Source organism: Rhipicephalus microplus, chromosome X, assembly GCF_043290135.1.
Source record: "Rhipicephalus microplus isolate Deutch F79 chromosome X, USDA_Rmic, whole genome shotgun sequence".
NCBI classification, from domain to species: Eukaryota; Metazoa; Arthropoda; class Arachnida; order Ixodida; family Ixodidae; genus Rhipicephalus; species Rhipicephalus microplus.
This window is the reverse complement of record NC_134710.1, coordinates 138,052,000-138,072,414: the sequence shown is the minus strand read 5'-3', so window position 1 is coordinate 138,072,414 and position 20,415 is coordinate 138,052,000. Positions and strand designations below refer to the sequence as shown.

The following is a 20,415-nucleotide window of genomic DNA, read 5'->3' as shown; positions in this document are numbered from 1 at the left end:
ATAATTTGCTGAAGAGGCAAAATTTTTTTAAAGGAGTGGTAAGCAGGGCATATCTACTGGCAGCCCCAGCTGAGAGGAACTGTTTAGTTGGAAAAGATGAGTATGGAAAGTAAACATTGTACCCCACATGTTGTGCATTTGTATTGCCCTCTTAAAGATTAGTCAGGTTGTGAATAAACTACATAAAAGCAAGCACATACATTTAAGCGAATTTAACAAATTTCACAGCACATCTCCCAGACGTTTCAGCGCCCCTTCAACGAAGCCAAAATTGGCCTCAGTATCAGCACTTCTCCAGTGCCACGAGAGCAGATAAAAGATACAAGATGAACTAGGCTTTCTTAAATCGCCCAGAATGTTTTCAGTGTGAACAGTGGAGGGCACAGTCCTCGGTTAGACATTTACAGTGAGATACACACATCCTGTTTGTCGGCAAAAAAAAAGTTTGCCTAACAGCAATAGGCTTGCCCTAATTTTCATTAATATGAAAACGAGAAAATGAAGCCAGTAAATTCATGTTATGCCAACTAGCTGACACACTTAAATTACCTGAACTTGGCATGAATTTGACGACTTCCGCAAAGCTTATTTGCAACAAACAAATGAGTATCAAATACTCCTGACCTCTGTCCTCTACACATCAGGAAATAAAATGCATATGCAGCTACATCTGTCTCAGAAATAGTATTAAAAGCATAGCACTCACATTCCTGTGATGGGTGGAATATTTTGTTGTAGTCCTTAACATCTTTGATGCAAGCATTATCTAGCTCAGTCTCCAAAGGAAAAGCATCACCATCCTCCAAAGGCTTCATATGCATCACTCTGCAAGAATGAAAAAAAATTACTAGTATTATATATCTATGCTATATTATATTTAATCTGCTTGATTTTTCTTCTCTCAAGACGAGGAGTATGTGACTGGTTGTTTGGTTGGGGCCAAGTAAAAGCAATGCTGTCATACTGTTTTTTTTTTGTTTTTTTTTAACAATCACCTTTTCACAAGTTAAAATTGATTTGGGTGCTTTGTTGTGAAGGGCTAAAATTGTGGTTTTCAGCAGTTTCTCAAGTCTTGAAGTTTTTGAAGGCTTTCTGTAAGCAACAAAGTTCAGCGCACATCCAGGCTTTTCAGATACAGTTATTTTTGTACCAATATTTTCTTTCAGCATAAGAAAGACATCTTCATAATATGCTACAGTAGTACATACTTCTACACAAGGATGTCAAAACCACTGAAATAAATTTATATATAAGATGGTTGTTCATAATATTGGCATCATAAATTTTGAACAAAACACACAATAGGCCCCAAATGAGTGAATGTCTTTTGTTTTTAAGGAATAAACAAAAAATATGAAAATAGTGCATGGTATAGTATCATGAAACACCACTAGGAAATCAGTAAAAAGCCAGCTCCCGTTAAGAAAGCTGAAGCATGAGCAGAGATTAGCTTTCTCTATTATAAAGGGCACAATTCGCCCACAAGTTACTGCCCACAAATTCTTACAAACAATCACAAGTTCGTGAGCTTGAAGAGATGAAGGAGCTTGTTAGCAAGTTAGAAAAATGCACTCTGCCACATGCTCCAACTGCATACCTGCACAGAGGAAAGCTCTTACACACATCAATTACATATACCAGTGATAACAAATTATTTGTAGGCCAGATTTCATCTCCAAATTAATGAAGAATTTTTGTTTTTCCCGTATCTCCCTCAAAAATCATACTTCAGCCTGTCACGAAAACAATTAACGATAAACTTGCTATGTCAATTTTGTATGATATCTTTTCTTGTCTCCTTACTTTCATTTGTAGGGTACCAGGGTACATATTTTTCTATTTGGTGTTACTTTAAGTGTTACTCCAGAAAACACGAATACTGAAACACAATCGCTGCTTATTCATGAACAAAAATTGTGCTGTTACTATTGCTATTCAGTTAACCTACAGCTGCAATATTGGTGGACAAATGGTTGAAAATTATTGTTTGCTTCATCGTGCAGGGACAAAGCTTTCTACTAAGAACTTACTGAAAGTCAGCTGCATCCTTCTTATCTTTAGAGAAGCTTCTCCGGGTGTGAGAACTGAAAGCAATAAGGCATGCATGTATATCATTTTTGCAACTTCTTGAATATCCTAAATGCATGCACACGATTATGTTTGGAACAACACTAACCCACATTTCCATACTGAAACATGTTTCATTGTTCTCTTTTATAAAATGCAAGCAATCCCCGAGTTTTTTCATGCACTTACGTAGAGCATATTTGCTCCTTTTGGTTCTGCAGAAAATTTAAAGAAGCTAACACTGCAAAGCAAAAACTCAATGGGTTTCATTAAAATGATGTAACATATGTTTCCAGAATTTGCTCCAAAAGTGAAGAAACAAAGAGCATTTAAAAGGACACTAAAGTCAAATAACAATTTACGTCAGATTAGAAGCTCAATGTATGACAACATCTAAAATGACAATATTATCAACAACAGTGCTTGGTGTTTTTGGTATGCATCTAAAGCTAAGCAGATAAGTGCTTTCACCCCCACTGAAATCTCAACTGTTGCTGAGAGTCGAGTCCTCATTCTAGAGTTTAGCACTCATAACGAAGAATGGACACTAGAATGGCAGCTAATAAAACAAACCAATTCAGGGAAATTATACCAAGTTCAAACACAAAGAAAGATATCCTCCTTCTTGGTGCCCACTTGTATATACATTCAAGTCGATCACATGCTATTGCACCACCTAGGGTGGCATTTCAACACCTCAAATGCCTTTTTATTCATAGGCCATTTATAGCAGTGTCATTTCATTTCAGTATCGCGCGAAGCTGGCCATATTTATTAGGGTTTATGTCTGACACTCCTCGTTAAATTTACAGCAGTGTCATTGCATTTCAGTATCGCGCGAAGCTGCCCATATACATAGGGTTTATGTACGACACTCCCCATTCATTTTACATGGCATAGCTTTTAAAGTTGCTCGATTGTCTTCACCAGCACATGTACTAAAATGTAGCAGAGAGGGAAAGCTGTAAGCATGCACAACACTATTCACACAACAGAAAGATGAAAGACTTGATGCAATAACGTTAACAATGTAATTAAGTTTTTAGCAGCATATACTACATTCTTATATCACGGTTTTCCTGTACATGATACAGCAGTGAATACAGTAGTGACCACTTCATTGTTGCATGCACTGTTACGTGCTTTCACAAAAGTTCATTACAGATCTGCAAAACTCCACAAAATGAATAGTTGCTCACCCCGATTTGAAAGGGCTTGGGGTAATGTACTGAGGCACAGTAGAGTTATTTGGCATCCCTCCAAATGGTTGAACCCTATTGAGGTCTATCACATATACAGCAACATTTGTTAAAGAAAATGCTCCAGCAATCTGAAAGAAGAAAGAAATCGGGAAGTAATATGTTAGAATTGCAGGACATGAAATTCTGAAATATGTATGAAAAACAAGAACCAGTCATAGCTTTTGCAACAATTGTGATCCAAGGGTACTCCCAGAATATTTAGCTGCAACCAATTTCAATTACTGATGACAAAAGGATCAGCAAGGAAATTATCCGGGAATGCTTATAAAAGCCCAAGTGGTCTTAGGTGTGCTGTCAATTTTACAGCGTGCAACTACAGTTGCAGATACCGCAAGAAATCTAACCACAATGAACTAGACTTCACAAAGTAATGTGCGACCAGCTTCATGACAGCCAATTCACAAATTCAGCAGATATGTAAGGTCAGAAAATATAGAATCCTTTTTTATTTCAAAATAAGATTGTGATTACCATGTCTTTAAAAAAAAAAGCACTATGATTACTCATTCCATAAAATTACTGCCGTTTAAAAGTAACTCCATTCCCTTAACCTACATCATTTTAACAGTAACGCCATTCCCTTAACCTCCGCTATCAGGTTAACCTTAAACTATAACTGTCTAATGTCTTTCTTTGCACTGTTAAGCGAAGATGCGAGCCAAAAAACACTAGTTTTTCTGAAAATTACACAATTTTCGTTTTTATTTGCTTTTACAAGTCAAGTTTCTCTACCTTCACAAAAAAAAAAAAAATGAAGATAGAAACTAAGTTCGAAGTAGGATAAGGTCACTTTTAAAAGGCACGAGGTGGCTACTAAAAACTAAAAAGAGCTCATTGTCTAGAGTCCCCTGGAAATTGTCACCTGGCTGCTTGCTATTGCATTTCGCATGAGGAGTTAATTAAAGCCACATGCTCAAAGTAACCATGATTGCCAAGCACTCATGATGGAAGAAATCAACTTAAAAAGCGTATCTTCTCCGCATAGATGAGCTTTCACTTATGCCTTTAACATGCGTTCTTCTCAAGATTAATTCCTGAGCAACTTCTTGAGTTTGGACATTGCATTTTTAGTACTTCTGATAGCTCAATTGGGATGAAATTTTGCCCACATAGTATTCCTTAACATATGAAGAGTGCAGATATAGGCATCTTGTATAAAATTTTATAGTACCTGTATAATTATTGCGAACTTAAGGTAAGTAATCAGTATGGTTTGACGAGTCCAAGAATTCACATATTGCAGTTTTTCTTGTCTATCAAAATGTCTTATATGCCCTTTTTTAATACTCATTTATACTGTACAGTTAATTCAGAGCAATATGAGCCATTAATGGTTCAAGACCACAAAAGTTTAGAGGGCAGAAAAAGTTTGTCGAAAACAAACTATATACATTGCATTTTGTCATGGCACTAAACAAAAACTGTGCAACTTACTATGAAACTAACTTCATTTTGAAATCATCATAAGAGCCTATATATACAGCCAAAATTTCATTGCCCTAGAATGTAGATTAGCAAAACGTTTTTTTTTTTTTTTCGAATCGCATCTCCTCTAAATAAATTAAATATTTTGGCACGAATCCTTTACAGTAGTATCATTATACATATCTAACATACCGAGCAAATTATGGCCTTCTAGAAAGCACTAATGAGCTCAAGAATAATGTGAGATTGTGCAAACCAAAATGTTAAGCTCATGCGAACAGTGAATTTTAGGTTCAAAGCGAATTCGAAGCAAATAGTAATTTTGGTCGAATAGTTTTGAATCGAATGCGAATAGCATATATGACATATGAAAAAAAAGTGGGCACATTTATCATGACCTAAATAACCAGCAAAATATTTTTAGTAATTAAAATAGGGCCTCTATGCAAAGGCCTTTTTTTCTTCATTCAAAGGAAGTCAAAACAATGTTGAGTAGTAGCAGGATTCGACTTTCGGTAGGACGCAAGTGATAATCTGTACAATGCGTAACATTTTAAAACTTGTTATATTTAAAGCATATAAGCCGGCATAACAAGGTTCTAAATTTTTAAACAATGAGGAATCGATTTGAGGGTAATATTCTCATTTAAAGGGGCCCTGCAACAATTTTTCAAGCAGCCATAAAATGGATTGACTGATTGCCTCTTAAATTCACTGCCACAAAAAGTTTTGAATCCTCTTACTACGAGCGGAGTTGCAAAGATTTGACACATACTGCAATTGCATTCTCATGTATCGTGCTGACGAAAGTGCTAGAAGCTAAGCAGGGAGTGATGAACTGGGGCAAGAAAACGCATCAAGTGCACCTCGTGACCTTGAGCACTTTTTTTTTTGCTTCGAATGCGTGGTTTTTCAGTGCGATCGTGCACATACATGTGGGCAAGTCGCGGACTTCCGCGGCGACCCGAGTAACGACCGAGCTGCCAAGCTCAAATCAGCCAATGGCAACCAAGTGGCTATGACAAGCGATTTTTGAGCTTGTGATGTCATTTGTCGAGAGAAGAGAGCAATTTTAAGCTGACTGTGAGAATTTATTTTGAATGGCAGGCCCCATGCTGCGCTATGATATTTGAATCTTGTGTTCTCAGTAGCCTTGACTTGAACATCCTGTGAACCAACCCCCAGGTCTGGTCAAATAACATATCCTGGGAAAGCAGATACTGCTACTAACAACACGACCAAAACTTGCAGTCGTGTGTGCCAAAAAGAGTTGCGAAAGCAGAGTTGAGATTTCCTCAAGCGCTTCTCTTTTCATACAGAAGCATGTGCACCCTTCTTCAAGCTGCTGGCATCTGCTGTTTGTTGTTGCAAAGCAGATAGCGTGCTATTGGCGAATACCAGACATGAATTAAGAGCAGCGTTTCGATCAGATGCGCTTCTTGAAATCAGGTGCTACCAATGGCCAGCACCACACTCCATTGTCTGCTAACATTACATACTAGTTCGCCACAATAGCATCCGCAGGAACCACAATGAGCGGGAGCAGTCTCGTTTCATTACACGTGCTGCTCATGGTTGTGACACAAGTTGCCATACCTTCTTTTCCCGCGCCATCTTTCCCCATGTACCATAAAAACCGAAATATACACAATTTTCTTTTCGACTCATGGGTGCCACCATCTTGTACTGATAAGTATTTGTTTTATAGATTTTATATCTTAACATAACTTTATTTTTCCTAAAGACCCCCCCACCAGGGGTATTACATAAGGGCATAAGGGGTGGGTTAACATATAAAAAGTATTTATCGCCAGAAGTCCTTATCTTGGAAAATGTCACAATATAGAATGATTGTGGTCATAAAACATTTAATGTGCCGGCAATGCGATTTTGTGCATGTGAGTTAACCATAGCACTTTTCGTTAATTTGATACGAATACTAAACTGCAACATTATCAGTCCAAGATGGCCATGCTTGAACGCATTTGAAAAAATATAATATATGTAGTTTTTTTTTTTTTTTTTTCAAAACAAAAAGCACGATCAAAAGTCGACCCTCGTCTTATACACCAGCAATTGGCAGAAAAAATGTGGAAGAATTTCCCCAGGAGAAAAAACAGAAAACTTTCCCCAGGATGTTATCGTGAGAGTAAACAAAAAAGGTTTCATGAACGAGTCCCTTATGCTTGAGTGGATTCAGCTAGTGTGAAATCGGCAAACCGATGTGCTTTTTCAGTGACCAAGCATGTTGGTGCTCGACTCATTTCGAGGCCACCTCACGGGCAATGTAGAGGGAGCGCTGTCCGATGGCAAGACGGACCTTGTCATGATCCCTGGGGAACTAACAACAATCTACCAGCCACTGGGCACTACGTAGGGCTCAATAAACCCTTCAAAGACAGCGTGCGCAAGCTCCATAACGAGTGGATACTGGGCAACAATCCAAAGACCCCGCTTGCCCCCTACGACGTTCACGGCTCGCGACCGTTTGTGGCTGGGTGTCGTCACCATGGAAATCTTTCGCAGAAGAGATGGTGCGCAAGCTTTTCTGCAAATGCTGCATCGGCAGTGCATTAGATAAAATTGAGGACGATGCACTCTGGGACATAACAAGTGATAAGCAGACGTCGTCAGGCTCAAGTTCGGACAAGTATGAGTGACAGCACTTTGTGGACATCTGGTATTCAACTGCGTGAAATTAATGTCAAAATAAAAAGAAAAGCCACCACAGTGTGTCGTGCATTCATCAATGTAAGGGTGCAATTTTTTCAAACTTATTTTTCGGAGATTGAACGTTGGTGGGTCGACCTATATTCTGGGTAGCTACCCACATGCTTGTCACAATAAAAGAAGATATTTAAAGCGCGGGACAAATCCTGGCAACTTCGCTAGTTGAAGGATTTGGGAGATTTTTGCGACAGTAGATTCGCGAGACAATAAACTGCGATACTTAAGTAATTCGATGATTGCTTGAAAAAATCATACAGGCCCCCTTTAAAATGCTCTGTCAATTCATAAATAATATATTATTAGGCTTTTCTTTTATGTTTTGAACTCTTGGGTGAGCTTGTATTAAAATTCGTAAAAAATTGTTAAAACCTTGCATGTGAGACACAAGTCAACAGTTAAAGAACAGAACAGTGATGTGCGTGTACATCAACATTAAAAGTGGCGTCGACTTTTTTTTTTTTTCAGTAGGAACTTAAAAAAATAATACATTGCAACATCTCAAACAAACTCACAAGCTGGTTTTGAGCGACAGAAATGTCAGCCACTCTATTCCATCCCATGACCAGAGTGTCGCATGTTTTTACAGGCTCCCAGCAGTAAACCTTTAGGAAGTCTTCTGCACCACTAAATAGACAGGCACCGTCAGGATTGAAGAAGACACACCTGCAAAAGAAAGCATAATATACAAATGCTTGCCACTTTTGATTAGAGAAAAAATAAGTTTACAAGAATGCATCAATGCCAGATTCTCCACATTAATTGAAAAGATCCTCAAAACTCTAGGTCTTGAACTCTCATATCAAATATCAAGATGCCATTTTCCAAAGACAGATTGTGAAATAAACCAAAAGATGGTTTGTCCAAATGGGCAAACAGAAGATATTCACCGGCAGATTAGCCAAGTAATAAAATAAAAATGTTTATATGCACAAGTATGTTTGAGAATGACATGTGTTGCGTATGTACCGATTGAAGCAGCTTCCAGTCTAAAAGCCACAGATGAGAGTTGATAGAGAGGTACCTTAAGTAAAGAGAAAAATAATTTTTGTTGTGCTAGCAAATTATCCTTTCACAATACCTGAAGCAAAACTATTGTCGCAAGAACATGCCTAGCAAGTGAGAAAACGTCCAAAAAGAAAATGCAGCTGGTGACACTACCTTAAACTTTCCACACTAACTCGTCATGACATGATAGATTATGACAGCGTCTACTAGGGCCAACATAGTTGTTACTTGGTAAAAATGATGTATATTGTCGTCCGAGAGGGTTAGAAACTTAAACAAAGTTTCAGGAAAATTTGTTGACCCAATAAGGCTAAAATATCAAAACATAATTTCAAATCTCTCACGTCTGGGTGACGTCTACGCAAAGAGGTTTTGACACAAAATTAAAAAACAAACCTTTGACCTTGATTTTCTCCAGCAATAATAAACCTATGATGGTGAAATTAACGATAGTGGAGTGTTCAAAAAAAAATTTATCCAGTTAAATTAGTTCATTGTATCACATAAGCCACCCATAAAGGGATACCGAACAAAAATTATGAACACTGTCGCAATGGAGCGTCACATGAGGTACTGGGAGGAGATGAGTGGTGGGAGAGGGACAGAATGTTTAGGTTCTGCGACATTATCCAATTCTACCAAAAGTCGAAGCGCAGATTTCCACCACCTAGCTCCACATTAGACAGATCTCAGGAGGTTGACTGGAGGTGACTTCAAACTAGAACCTTTCCCAATCCGAAGCACCTAAATCGCATCTACCCCGAACTATACCAAGATGACTCGTGTAAACTATGTAGCATGAGACGCGCCTCCCTAGAGCATATGTTATGGGAATGCACACAGATACAGGACGCCAATGCAGTCTCCCCAGAACAGCTTGGGGCGCGGTGGAGAGCCGCGCTGATCAGCTCAGATCGGACAGATCAAATATGGGCCATCCAGCGAGCACGGGAGGCGGCTGAGAGACAGGGTCTCTCCACCGCCCCTGGTGCGGCTTAGGCCCACGCCTCAATCCGCTGGTTAAATAAAGTTTGCTCACTCACTCACTCGAAACTTCGTAATTCTACTCAAAAGAGGCAACTCTTCTGATAAACAGAGTCAACTTTCCATACTTCATAGCATCTGCCTGTATTTTTGATGGATTGTCAGCGTGCAGCGGCTGCATGCGAGTGGGAGCTGGGACGTCACAATCACTTAGGTGCATGTAGGATGCACAAGTTCCTATCCTCCTCTTCCTTTTCTACAACCCTCCCTTCATCCTTCTTTCCCCCTTCCACAAAAAGAATGATGCTTTGCTTCAGCCGAGAGCATTGTTCGCAACCAGTGCTGTCCATACAGGTTCAAGTAACCATAGGGCGAGATGAGCTGGCATTGTTGGCTTGCTCGTTTTGGGCGAGTGTGACGTCACTAAACGTCACCTCCTGTAGTTCACAGCGCGATTGCTAGATGTGGCAGTTTATGAAAAACGCATTAAATTAATTATTTTTCTGTACTTTTTGCCTCAAATGAAGATGACTATCGATTCCAGCACCCAACCTTTCAATTTGGTTGAAAATTATGGCGAAAAAATTTTGTTCAGTATCCCTTTAAAGAAAGATTGATAGACAAAATTAAAATATGCAATTATCATAGATCTCAAAGACAAATTAGCTGAAAAGTTAATGCACGCCAATCTTTAACACAGTGCACAAAATTAAGCAATACACCTACATACTGAAGTAGTACATATTGCCACGCGTATGTGCCAGTGGTGAGGACAACGAAGCAGCACGAGTGTCCTTGGCCGAGGGCAAAAGACGAAGAAGTCGTTTCAGTCTGTTTCCTGCGATCGATAAATCGTATTTGTTTGAGGCGCTTTGTGTGCTCGTCAATCTCGCGTCGTCACACTGGTGGAAGTGCTGGGTACGTCTTCATGCTTGGCACCCCTTTGCGGACCCGACATTCAAGCCCGGAATCACTACCACCCGTCGACACACCAGTCCACCGTTCCAGCCGCCGTCTGCGAGGCCTAGCTCCCGAGCTCAATCCCTTTCCAGAAACTGCCAGCAATCGCTTGCCTCCTTCAACCACCATAGCCACTGCAGCTACATCGCACATGACACTTCAAAATCCCATGATTCCTGACTGCTTTCATGGCGAGACCTATGAAGATGCACAAGACTGGCTGGACCAGTTCGAACGCTGCGCGAAGTACAACCAGTGGGCCACCCCTGAAGACAAGCTCGCGAATGTGTACTTCTACCTGAAAGACAACGCCCAGACGTGATACATCAACAGGGAAAGAAGCATGGCTACGTGGGACGACTTCCGCAACCAGCTGATTGACACCTTTAGTAGTCTTGACAGAAAGGAGAATGCGCAACGTCTCTTGGAAGCTCGAATTCAAAAACCAAACGAGAGCGTCGCTATGTTCGCCGAGGACATGACCCGTCTTTTCGGCAGGGCGGATCTCGAGATGCCAGAAGACAGGAAGTTGCGGTATCTAATGCGAGGCGTGAAGGAGCCACCGTTTGCTGGGCTTGTGAGAAATCTGCCAACAACAGTAGCTGAGTTCACGAAAGAAGCCACAGCTATTAAACGGGCCCTACAGCAACGGTACCGCCAGCAGAACCCGGTCAACGTTCGAGCGAGTAGCCCTGTTACGACTGCGGCGAGCCTCTGCGACAACGACAGGCCTCTGCAGGAAGTAATCCGGGAGATTTTGAGGGAGGAGCTTCGGCAGCTTGGTTTAATTCCAGCAACTGAACCGACGCCGGCATTATCTTGTCGCTGATGTTGTCCGAGATGAGGTCCGCCAGGCTCTCTCTTCATCCGGCTATAATGATGTGCGACAACATTTTACTTATGCTAATGCAGTCCGACGCCCCGTCGTCGCGCCTTCAGCACAGCAGACTCCAATGACTGGACCACCACCAACCCTGCAAACACAGCCACTGTCAGCACCGACCACTTTCGCAACCTCACCGATTCCTCCGACAAGACGAATGCCGTATAACCAACATGCCCCACAACGTGGCCCAATAGTGAGTCTCCACTTACCTACCAGCGTCGGAAAACCAATTTGTAGCGTACCGCTGACCGTCGACCAGTACGCTTTCATTGTGGCGAAGCTGGGCACATCTACAGAGTTTGCCGTTATCGCGACGCTCAGTACTCGAGATTTCCTCGCCAGCCTGATTACATTGCGTACGACGATCAACGCATGTACAACTACGCCCCTGTGAACACACCGCTGCAGAATCCAGTAATGCCCAGATCACGTTCTCCATCTCCTGCGCGGCCCAGTTCACCTAATCGTCGCAAATTTGCAGACGTCACCAGGGGCAGGACCCCTAGCCTAGCCCGCGACGGGGAAACTAGACGCAGCGACCTCGGGGGGTGGGGTTGCCAATATTCGAAATTCCGAACAGCCCCCATTGCAGACAAATGACAGCTCGAAGCCATCGATACGGAAGAAGACGACAGCAACGACTAATTCGACGAATAAGACAACTGCCGACGTAACCAACGTTATCAGCGCTGACCTCGTCGTTCACATTGACGGCCACTAAGTGACGGCTCTTGTGGACACTGGCTCCCACTTTTCTATAACAAGCCTACAGCTAGCCGAAAGACTAAGGAAGGTGAAAATGCCATGGCAGGGACCCAATATAAGAACTGCAGGAGGTCAGTTGATGACACCGGTTGGAAAGTGCACGGCCCGACTCTTCATTGCTGGTTCCACCTTTGTCGCCACCCTCGTCATTCTCCACGAGTGCTGTAAACAGCTCATATTGGGAATGGATTTCTTGCGCCAGTACGGGGCTGTGATTGACATCCGTGACAGAAGCGTAACGTTCACTGTAAGCTCGGAGACTGCTACAGATAAGGAACACCAGCCACCTCACTTTCGTATTGCCGATGTCTGCCGCCACGAAGTTGTTCTCTCGTATTCGTGCACTGTGACAAATTACAAAATGGTACTGGCATCGCTGAACACATTAAGGAGCTCGCATTCACCAGCGGCATTTCTGTTGCCAGGGCTGTCATCACTGTTATTGACGGATGCCCTGAACTGCTATTGACAAAGTTCAGCAGAGAACGCCGACACATAGTTAAAGGCACGGACGGCTATAGCCTATTTTGACGAACTCTCGCAAACAGAAGATTGTCATTTAGTGGAGGAAGCAGCAGCGTCTACTATCACTACACTGACACCTGTCGACGTTGGTCCAATGTTATCTCCCATTGAGCGAGACCGCCTTCTCACGCTGATCAACAAGTTCCGCGGCTGCTTCTCCTCCACATCAAGAGTTGGTCAAACGGCACTGACGAAACACCGCATCATCACGGATTCCGATGCCAGACCCATTTGGCAAAATCCTTATCGAGTCGCCCCAAAGGAGCTTGAGGCAATTCAAAAACAGGTGAAAACGATTCTAGAAAATGGTGTCATTCGGCCATCTAACAGTCCTTGGGCATCACCTATAGTACTCGTCAAAACGAAGGACGGTAGCTTGTGTTTCTGCGTCGACTACCGTAAGCTTAATCAGATCACAAAGAAGGACGTCTACCCTCTGCCGCGTATTGATGATTCATTGGATAGACTACGAAACGCACGCTACTTTTCGTCTATGGACTTAAAAAGCGGCTACTGGCAAATTGAAGTGGATGAGAGAGATCGTGAGAAGACCGCGTTTGTTACGCCCGACGGACTTTATGAATTTCAGGTTCTTCCTTTCAGTTTGTGTTCGGCGCCAGCAACATTCCAGCGTCTCATGGACACGGTTTTGTCGGGATTTAAGTGGCAAACCTGCTTGGTGTACCTCGACGACGTGATTGTTTTTTCGGCGACTTTCGAGGAACACTTACGAAGGCTCGAAGCAGTTTTTGAAGCAATTCGCTTGGCCGGTCTTACTCTAAAACCAGAAAAGTGCCACTTCGGCTTCCACGAACTTCAATTCCTCGGTCACGTCGTGAGCAGCCAAGGGATCCGACCCGACCCGGATAAAATTGCCGCCGTGGCAAACTTCCCGACGCCATCAGACAAAAAAATCAGTGTGACGTTTTTTAGGACTATGTCCCTATTACCGGCGGTTTATTGCTAATTTTTAGCATATCGTATGGCCATTGACACAGCTTACTCAGGAAGATACCCCCTTCAGATGGGGCGAAGACCAACAGCAGGCATTTCACGAGCTTCGTCAGCGAATGCAAACACCCCCCGTGCTGGCCCACTTCGATGAAGACGCGCCGACAATACTTCATACAGACGCTAGTAATGCGAGTCTTGGAGCAGTGCTCGTACAGTCGAAGGACAACAACGAAAACGTGATCGCCTACGCCAGCAGGACGCTGTCCCGAGCTGAAGCTAATTACACTACGATGGAAAAAGAATGTCTTGCAATGGTATGGGCAGTCCTGAAGTTTTGTCCTTATTTGTACGGCCGCCCATTCACCGTTATCAGCGATCACCACTCTCTCTGTTGGTTAGTCAACTTGAAAGATCCGTCTGGCTGCCTTGCACGATGGAGTCTTCGGCTCCAAGAATTTGACTTCACTGTTGCCTACAAGTCGGGAAAACGACACACCGATGCCGACTGTCTTTCTCGGTCTCCTGCTGAGACGGCATCCCCGGACAACGACGATGACGACACGGCCTTTCTCGGAATTGTGGACACTGCCGCCTTTTCTCAACAGCAGCGTGGCGATGCTGAGCTTCTACCACTTATAGATTACCTACAAGGGCGAGCGAATAGCGTTCCGAAGTTATTTGCGAGAGGGCTGCCGTCGTACTGCTTGCGAATTGACGTTCTTTATAAGAGGAACTTTTCACCCACCGGCAGCAGCTACTTGCTCGTCGTTCCTTCTTCGCTTCGCCGTGACGTGCTGAAAGCCTGTCATGACGAACCTACCCCTGGTCACTTGGGTTACGCAAGAACATTGGCGAGGATAAGGCAGAACTATTACTGGCCAAGACTTGCCGAAGCTGTCAAAACTTACGTGCAGGCATGTCTAGATTGCCAGCGCCGCAAGCCACCATTCATCAAACCAGCTGGCCTGCTGCAGCATGTCCGAGTGCCGGCGACACCGTTTGCACAAATCGGCATGGATTTTCTGGGCCCCTTCCCTAAGTCTGCCACTGGAAACAGGTGGATAATCGTCGCCACGGATTACCTGACCCGATACGCGGAGACAGGCGCTCTGCCACGGGCAACGACAGCTGAAGCGGCGCAATTTTTCATCGAAGCCACCGTCTTAAGACACGGTGCTCCCGCAATAGTCATCACCGACAGAGGTACTGCGCTCATGGCCGAGCTTTTGGACACCATTTTCCGACTAAGTGGTACAGCTCACAGGAAGACAACGGCGTATCATCCCCAGACCAACAGGCTCACCGAACGCCTCAACAAGACCCTGGCTGATATGATAAGCATGTACGTAGATGTAGAGCACAAGAACTGGGACATCATTTTGCCCACGCCACGTTCGCGTACAACACGGCTCGTCAAGAGACCACTCGGAAGACACCCTTTAGTCTCCTTTACGGACGCGAGGTTACAACAACATTAGACGCAATGCTCCCTCATGAAAATGATGGCAATGAGACAGACGCCGAAGAGTTTACCCAGCTAGCAGAAGAAGCCAGACAACTTGCCAGGTTGCGAATCACCAAACAGCAAGACGACGATGCCAAGTATTACAATCTCCGGCACAGACCCGTCATATACAACGTGGACGACAAAGTATGGGTCTGGACACCTGTTCGTAAGCGTGGGCTCTCCGAAAAGCTGTTGCGAAGATACTTCAGACCCTACAAGGTTCTGCGACGCATTAGTGACGTCAACTACGAGGTTGTTGCCGACGGCGTGCAGTGTTCAAAGCGGCGCAGACATTCACCAGAAATTGTCCACGTGCTTCGGATGAAGCCTTACTTTCAGTGACTAACTGTGCAGTTTTGGTTTCGCCTTGCTTCTCAAACGTTTAACATCGGGACGATGTTTTTTTTTAAAGGGGGAATAATGCCGCGCATATGTGCCAGTGGTGAGGACAACGAAGCAGCACGAGTGTCCTTGGCCGAGGGCAAAATACGAAGAAGTCGTTGCAGTCTGTTTCCTGCGATCGATAAATCGTATTTGTTTGAGGTGCTTTGTGTGCTCATCAATCTCGCGTCGTCACAATATGCAATCAAACTTGATTAAGTAAAATCTAACAAATGACAGTATTTTAGGCAAGTGCCACTGGGAGAAACTGTGACCATAGCACTAAAAAGAGAAGATAATCTGGTCAGATGAAGAACTTGTCAAGTCGTGCTAGGTTCCCCGTATAATTATTACTTCTTCAGGAATTGACTTCACTATAACCTCGTTTTTGCTGGAGCTTAAGCTCATAGTTTTCGAACAAGATCACTATAGAATGTTACAGTACCTGACAACACCAGAGTCATTCTCAGTAGATGAGACAAGATTAAAATTCTCCAGGTCCCAGAACTTGACTGTGCTGTCTGAGCTGCCACTCGCCAGGAGAAACTCATTTGGATGGAAATCTACATCATTTACAGGCCCACAATGGTCCCGAAACTCTGACAACATCTTGCCCGCAGGGAGGTCCCAAAGCTGCATAGACAAATTCATAATCAGTGATACAGGTCTAGAAATAAGTTTTTTTTTATAAGTATAAACTCTTCACACTCCTGTCTAAGAATTACAATATTTACCTGCCAAAGAGTAAATAACGATGCAACACATAAATTGCTAAATGTGGCATTTATATTAGAAGTCAAAATGTGGAGGCAAAGGTATTATTGTGTTCGACGAGACTGCCTGCTCTTTCGTGGCCTCACTTATCTATCCAATGAAGCATGCAACTTTGCAACTTCTTAAAAGTGCCACTCACCAGGCCCCCTACCAAATTTTGGTTCGACAGTTGAAGTTGTTGGGTCTTCGATAAGCAACATTTTGTCACAAAAATTTTTTTTAATCGGTTCATCACGAGCGAAGAAAACGGGTTTTTTGAAGCGGCGCGAAACGAGGATGAGAGGAGCCAAACTCGAAACCCTTGCCACACCTCCGCGTAGCCTTCGTAAACCAAATTTCTTCCCCACCCTCTTCAGCATCTGACCATGAGGTGACGTGCGCATGACGTGCCTACACAAGTTCAATCGCCGAGCACGCGAGCAGCGTTGCTTTGTTGAACAGCGCTATTTTGTGGTCTTTTGCCTCTTTCTGCGAGATTGTTTTGAAACGCTGGCTTAGACGCGGTAGAAAAGATGAGCACAAGGAGTGCGTGAACGCGTAGGAGCGTTCCGCGGCAGTCGTCTGCTTGACGCACTGACCATGGGTACACAAACGCATGCGAAACTCGGACACATTAGCCTCGCAGCTCGTTGCAATTCACGGGAGAAAAATAGAAAAAAGATGCTCACATTCTCTTATTACCTCTCATTATTTCTCAAGAGCTTTATTAATGTCTTCAAGCAACAAATTACATAAAATACGCATGCTGTGTTAAATTATTTTCGCCATGTCACGTGCCACTGTTTGCAACGTTAGAGCAGAGTCGTCTCCGTAGAGAACCAACGTCACTGCATTGCCGTGTACGTACGGCCATACATACGCACACGTCATGCCCTCATTCTCTAGGAGCACGCCGCCAGAAGGGAGGGGGAGCAGCGTTCATCTCGAAATTTGACCCATTTCCGTGGCGCGTAACGTTGCAAATTTTGGCAGACGTGATCATGAACACCTCGTCTACGCATTGCGTTTGCCAGCTCAAAATTGTCAAACCTGGTGAGTGGCCCTAAACGCCAACTTTCCAGTTAAACCAAGTTTTGAGTAACTTTAGAAGGTAAAAAAAGAGTTATCTTACACACACACAAAAAATAAGCTGCTGATTCATTGCCAGCTTTGTCATCTTAATCCTCAGCCATTTATGGTAACTAAATGACTTAATGCACTTGAATCTAAACACCCAGGTCAAAAGATGACAGGTTAAGAGTTCTACACACTGCAGATGATAGGACCACAAACACAAACTGGAAAAATTTAATATTCCATAACTAGAGAATGTGCTGCAAAGCACAACTATTTGCTGTCACTCCCTTGTCTTGCCCTCTTATTTCTGGAAGAAGAAAAAAGGGTCACAGACTCAAAGTAAGTTTTCTCCTTTATTCCTAGCAAGCTTTTAAATATAATTAGATATTTGGACATAAGTAAATGGATTTGGCAGTCGTGTATCAAAGCCATAAAATGTCTTCATAAGATGAGTATGTAGGTGTGACAAGATCAGAAAGTGGTTATGCGATAGCAGCATACCTTAACACTGCCATCTTCACTCCCTGATGCAATCCATCGCCCATCAGGACTAAACTTGAGGCTATTCACGCATTTGTTGTGACCCTGCATAGGACAATCAAATGCAAGAGAGAAAAAATGTTAGTGCAGAAGCACGCCTAAATAAAACTCAAAAAAGAATCCACTAAGCAGCCATGTGGTCTTACTATACAGCCATTAAACATCAGTAAAAAATAAACACTGCATATCACCAAGCATTCTACATTAGTTTTATATGAGTAAGTGGACACAATCAGTACAAAGATCAAGCTCGAGTAAATAAACTATGAAATGAGTGATCGCAACATGCATATTTGACTCAATCATTCATCACTAAGCTAGTTTTTATGCCTCTTCAATTCAACACTACTGGGTTCTGCTTCATACTAAGCAGGCAGCACTATGAGGCAACGTAAGCAGTGCAGTTATGATCAGTGACACTCTCTTTGCAACTACGTTTTAGTCACAAATGCACAAACACTTCGTTCCACTTGTTCGGTAGTAATAACTAAAGATCTGTGACACCTTGCATGCACTAATTATGAGTTATCTTGTCTTGCAATGCAGTAGTACACGTTGGAGTAAATTACATGATGCATAACTCAGTGATGTGACCAGTTGAAGCCATTTTGATGCAAACTGGAGTGGCTAAAACCTTGTTTTGGGGCAGCTAATCAGTATTTTGGAGCAGTTGCCTGTCGCAGATTTTCAAGCACACCTTGCTAAGCCACTAAGCACAAGTATAATTAACACATTATTGATTGATATGTGGGGTTTAACGTCCCAAAACCACCATATGATTATGAGAGACGCCGTAGTGGAGGGCTCCAGAAATTTCTACCACCTGGGGTTCTTTAACGTGCACCCAAATCCGAGTACACGGGCGTTTTTTAACACATTATATATATATATATATATATATATATATATATATATATATATATATGTGTGTGTGTGTGTGTGTGTGTGTGACGGCAAGTTATCTTTCACCCACTTTTCTTTCTTCATATTTACATTACAATTCGGTCTAATAACTTCCCCTATACTTTCCTTGGCATCTTTTTCTGTTAGATTTCATTATTATAGCGTCAAAATGCGGAAACACGAGCCCTTAAGTATACACTTCTTTCCCTCTCTCCATCCCCTCTCTCTCTCTCTCTCTCTCTCACACACACACACACACACACACGCACGCACACACGCGCACACACGCACGCACGCACACGCGCGCGCGCGCGCACGCACACACACACACACACACACACACACACACACACACACACACACACTGTTTTCATGGCAGCGCTTTCCTGTTTCTTATAAGCGCTCGTTCATCCTACTCCCCCGATGCTGTCATTGCAGGAGTTTCCGAAGTTAATGGCAGACACGCTGTTTGGTGCGTCAGTTTCAGTTTCACCTGCTAAATTAGCCAGACTTCATCCCCCTGCCAATGGCCGCCTACCAGAAATTTCGAAAAGACTGTGGACTTAAATGGCCCATTTAAACTTAAATTGGCCCATTTGATTAGACTGCTTATTTCCACTGGTTGAAAAGTTATTTGTACTAATATTTATAATTTATGCAGTATTATTGTTTTATGCATGTGAAGATGCCTTCTGCCATGGTAATGGGAATGCTGCAAATAGCTCGGGGATGCCTCCTTTCTGTGATTTTTCAAATATAAGACTCATTTCTTCACACGCCCTGTGTGCACACATGCACGTGTGTGTGTTCATACATGATTTTGCAGTGAAAGCGGTTATGAGATCAGAACATGGGTTACGAGCCGTCACCGCGGCTACCGCTGGTGTCTATAAGCACGAAGAAAAAAAAAAACACGGCAAGTAAAAACACCAATGATACAATAGGATTCGAACCCGGGTACGCTGCATGCCAGCCCAGTATTCTACCAGTGAGTAACGCCAGTGCTTGGAACTCTATTCTAAACTGGCCTTAAAAGGACACTAAAGTCAACTATTAAGTCGCCGTTGAATGTTGAAATGGTGGTCCAGAAACCTCGCAGTGTTACTTTTGTGCCAAGCAAGGGCCTATTTTGAAATAAAATCATGTTTCAGTGCTCTGCATCGAGAGCGCACTTCAAATTACCCACCTCAAGAAGCAGACCGACCGGACCAACTCACGTCACTGTTGCCGTGCACGTTGCCTGGCTTTACTGCACTAGTAGCAGCAGACCTAAAGCAGCGAGAGCCACAGCAGCAACAACGGCCATTGATCAATTTCCCGCCATTAACTTCGAGGTTTCAGACGCTTTTGTTTCAGACGCTTTTGTTTCAACTGCGGCCCGCTAGAAGACCCACCTGTCCCGTGTAACCAGGCGAAAATTGAATTTTTGAACCACTCTCACCATTCCCCATAGTAACGTCTGGCGGTTCTTTTTTCCATGAATCAAACAGTAATGAACAAGCGGCATTTTATCGTGTCTCTTGACGCACGGAAGGTTCTTTATTGAGTGCAGTTAGATCGATTACTAGTGATTAATTGTAGGCGGTTCGTCTGATGTCATTGGGATCATTTTGAAAATGTCCTATTGCGGCGCTTGTGTTTTTGTGCATTTACCTTAATTTTTCAGTAAATAGGACACTGGTGTTGATAAT

General features: G+C 43.1%; 1 protein-coding gene across 4 annotated transcripts in view; it reads right to left on the bottom strand.

Moving 5' to 3' along the window:
- The window catches only part of kat80 (katanin p80), a 239,222-nt gene that overhangs the window by 75,608 nt on the left and 143,199 nt on the right, over nt 1-20,415 (bottom strand). For all 4 annotated transcript variants that reach the window (XM_037427880.2, XM_075877832.1, XM_075877834.1 and 1 more), the window contains exons 6-11: nt 17,783-17,866; nt 15,897-16,084; nt 7,997-8,147; nt 3,267-3,397; nt 2,031-2,084; nt 707-825 (exon numbers count right to left, since the gene is read on the bottom strand). In XM_037427880.2, coding sequence (XP_037283777.2) covers nt 707-825; nt 2,031-2,084; nt 3,267-3,397; nt 7,997-8,147; nt 15,897-16,084; nt 17,783-17,866 — 727 coding nt within the window. The remainder of the gene's footprint in view (nt 1-706; nt 826-2,030; nt 2,085-3,266; nt 3,398-7,996; nt 8,148-15,896; nt 16,085-17,782; nt 17,867-20,415) is intronic.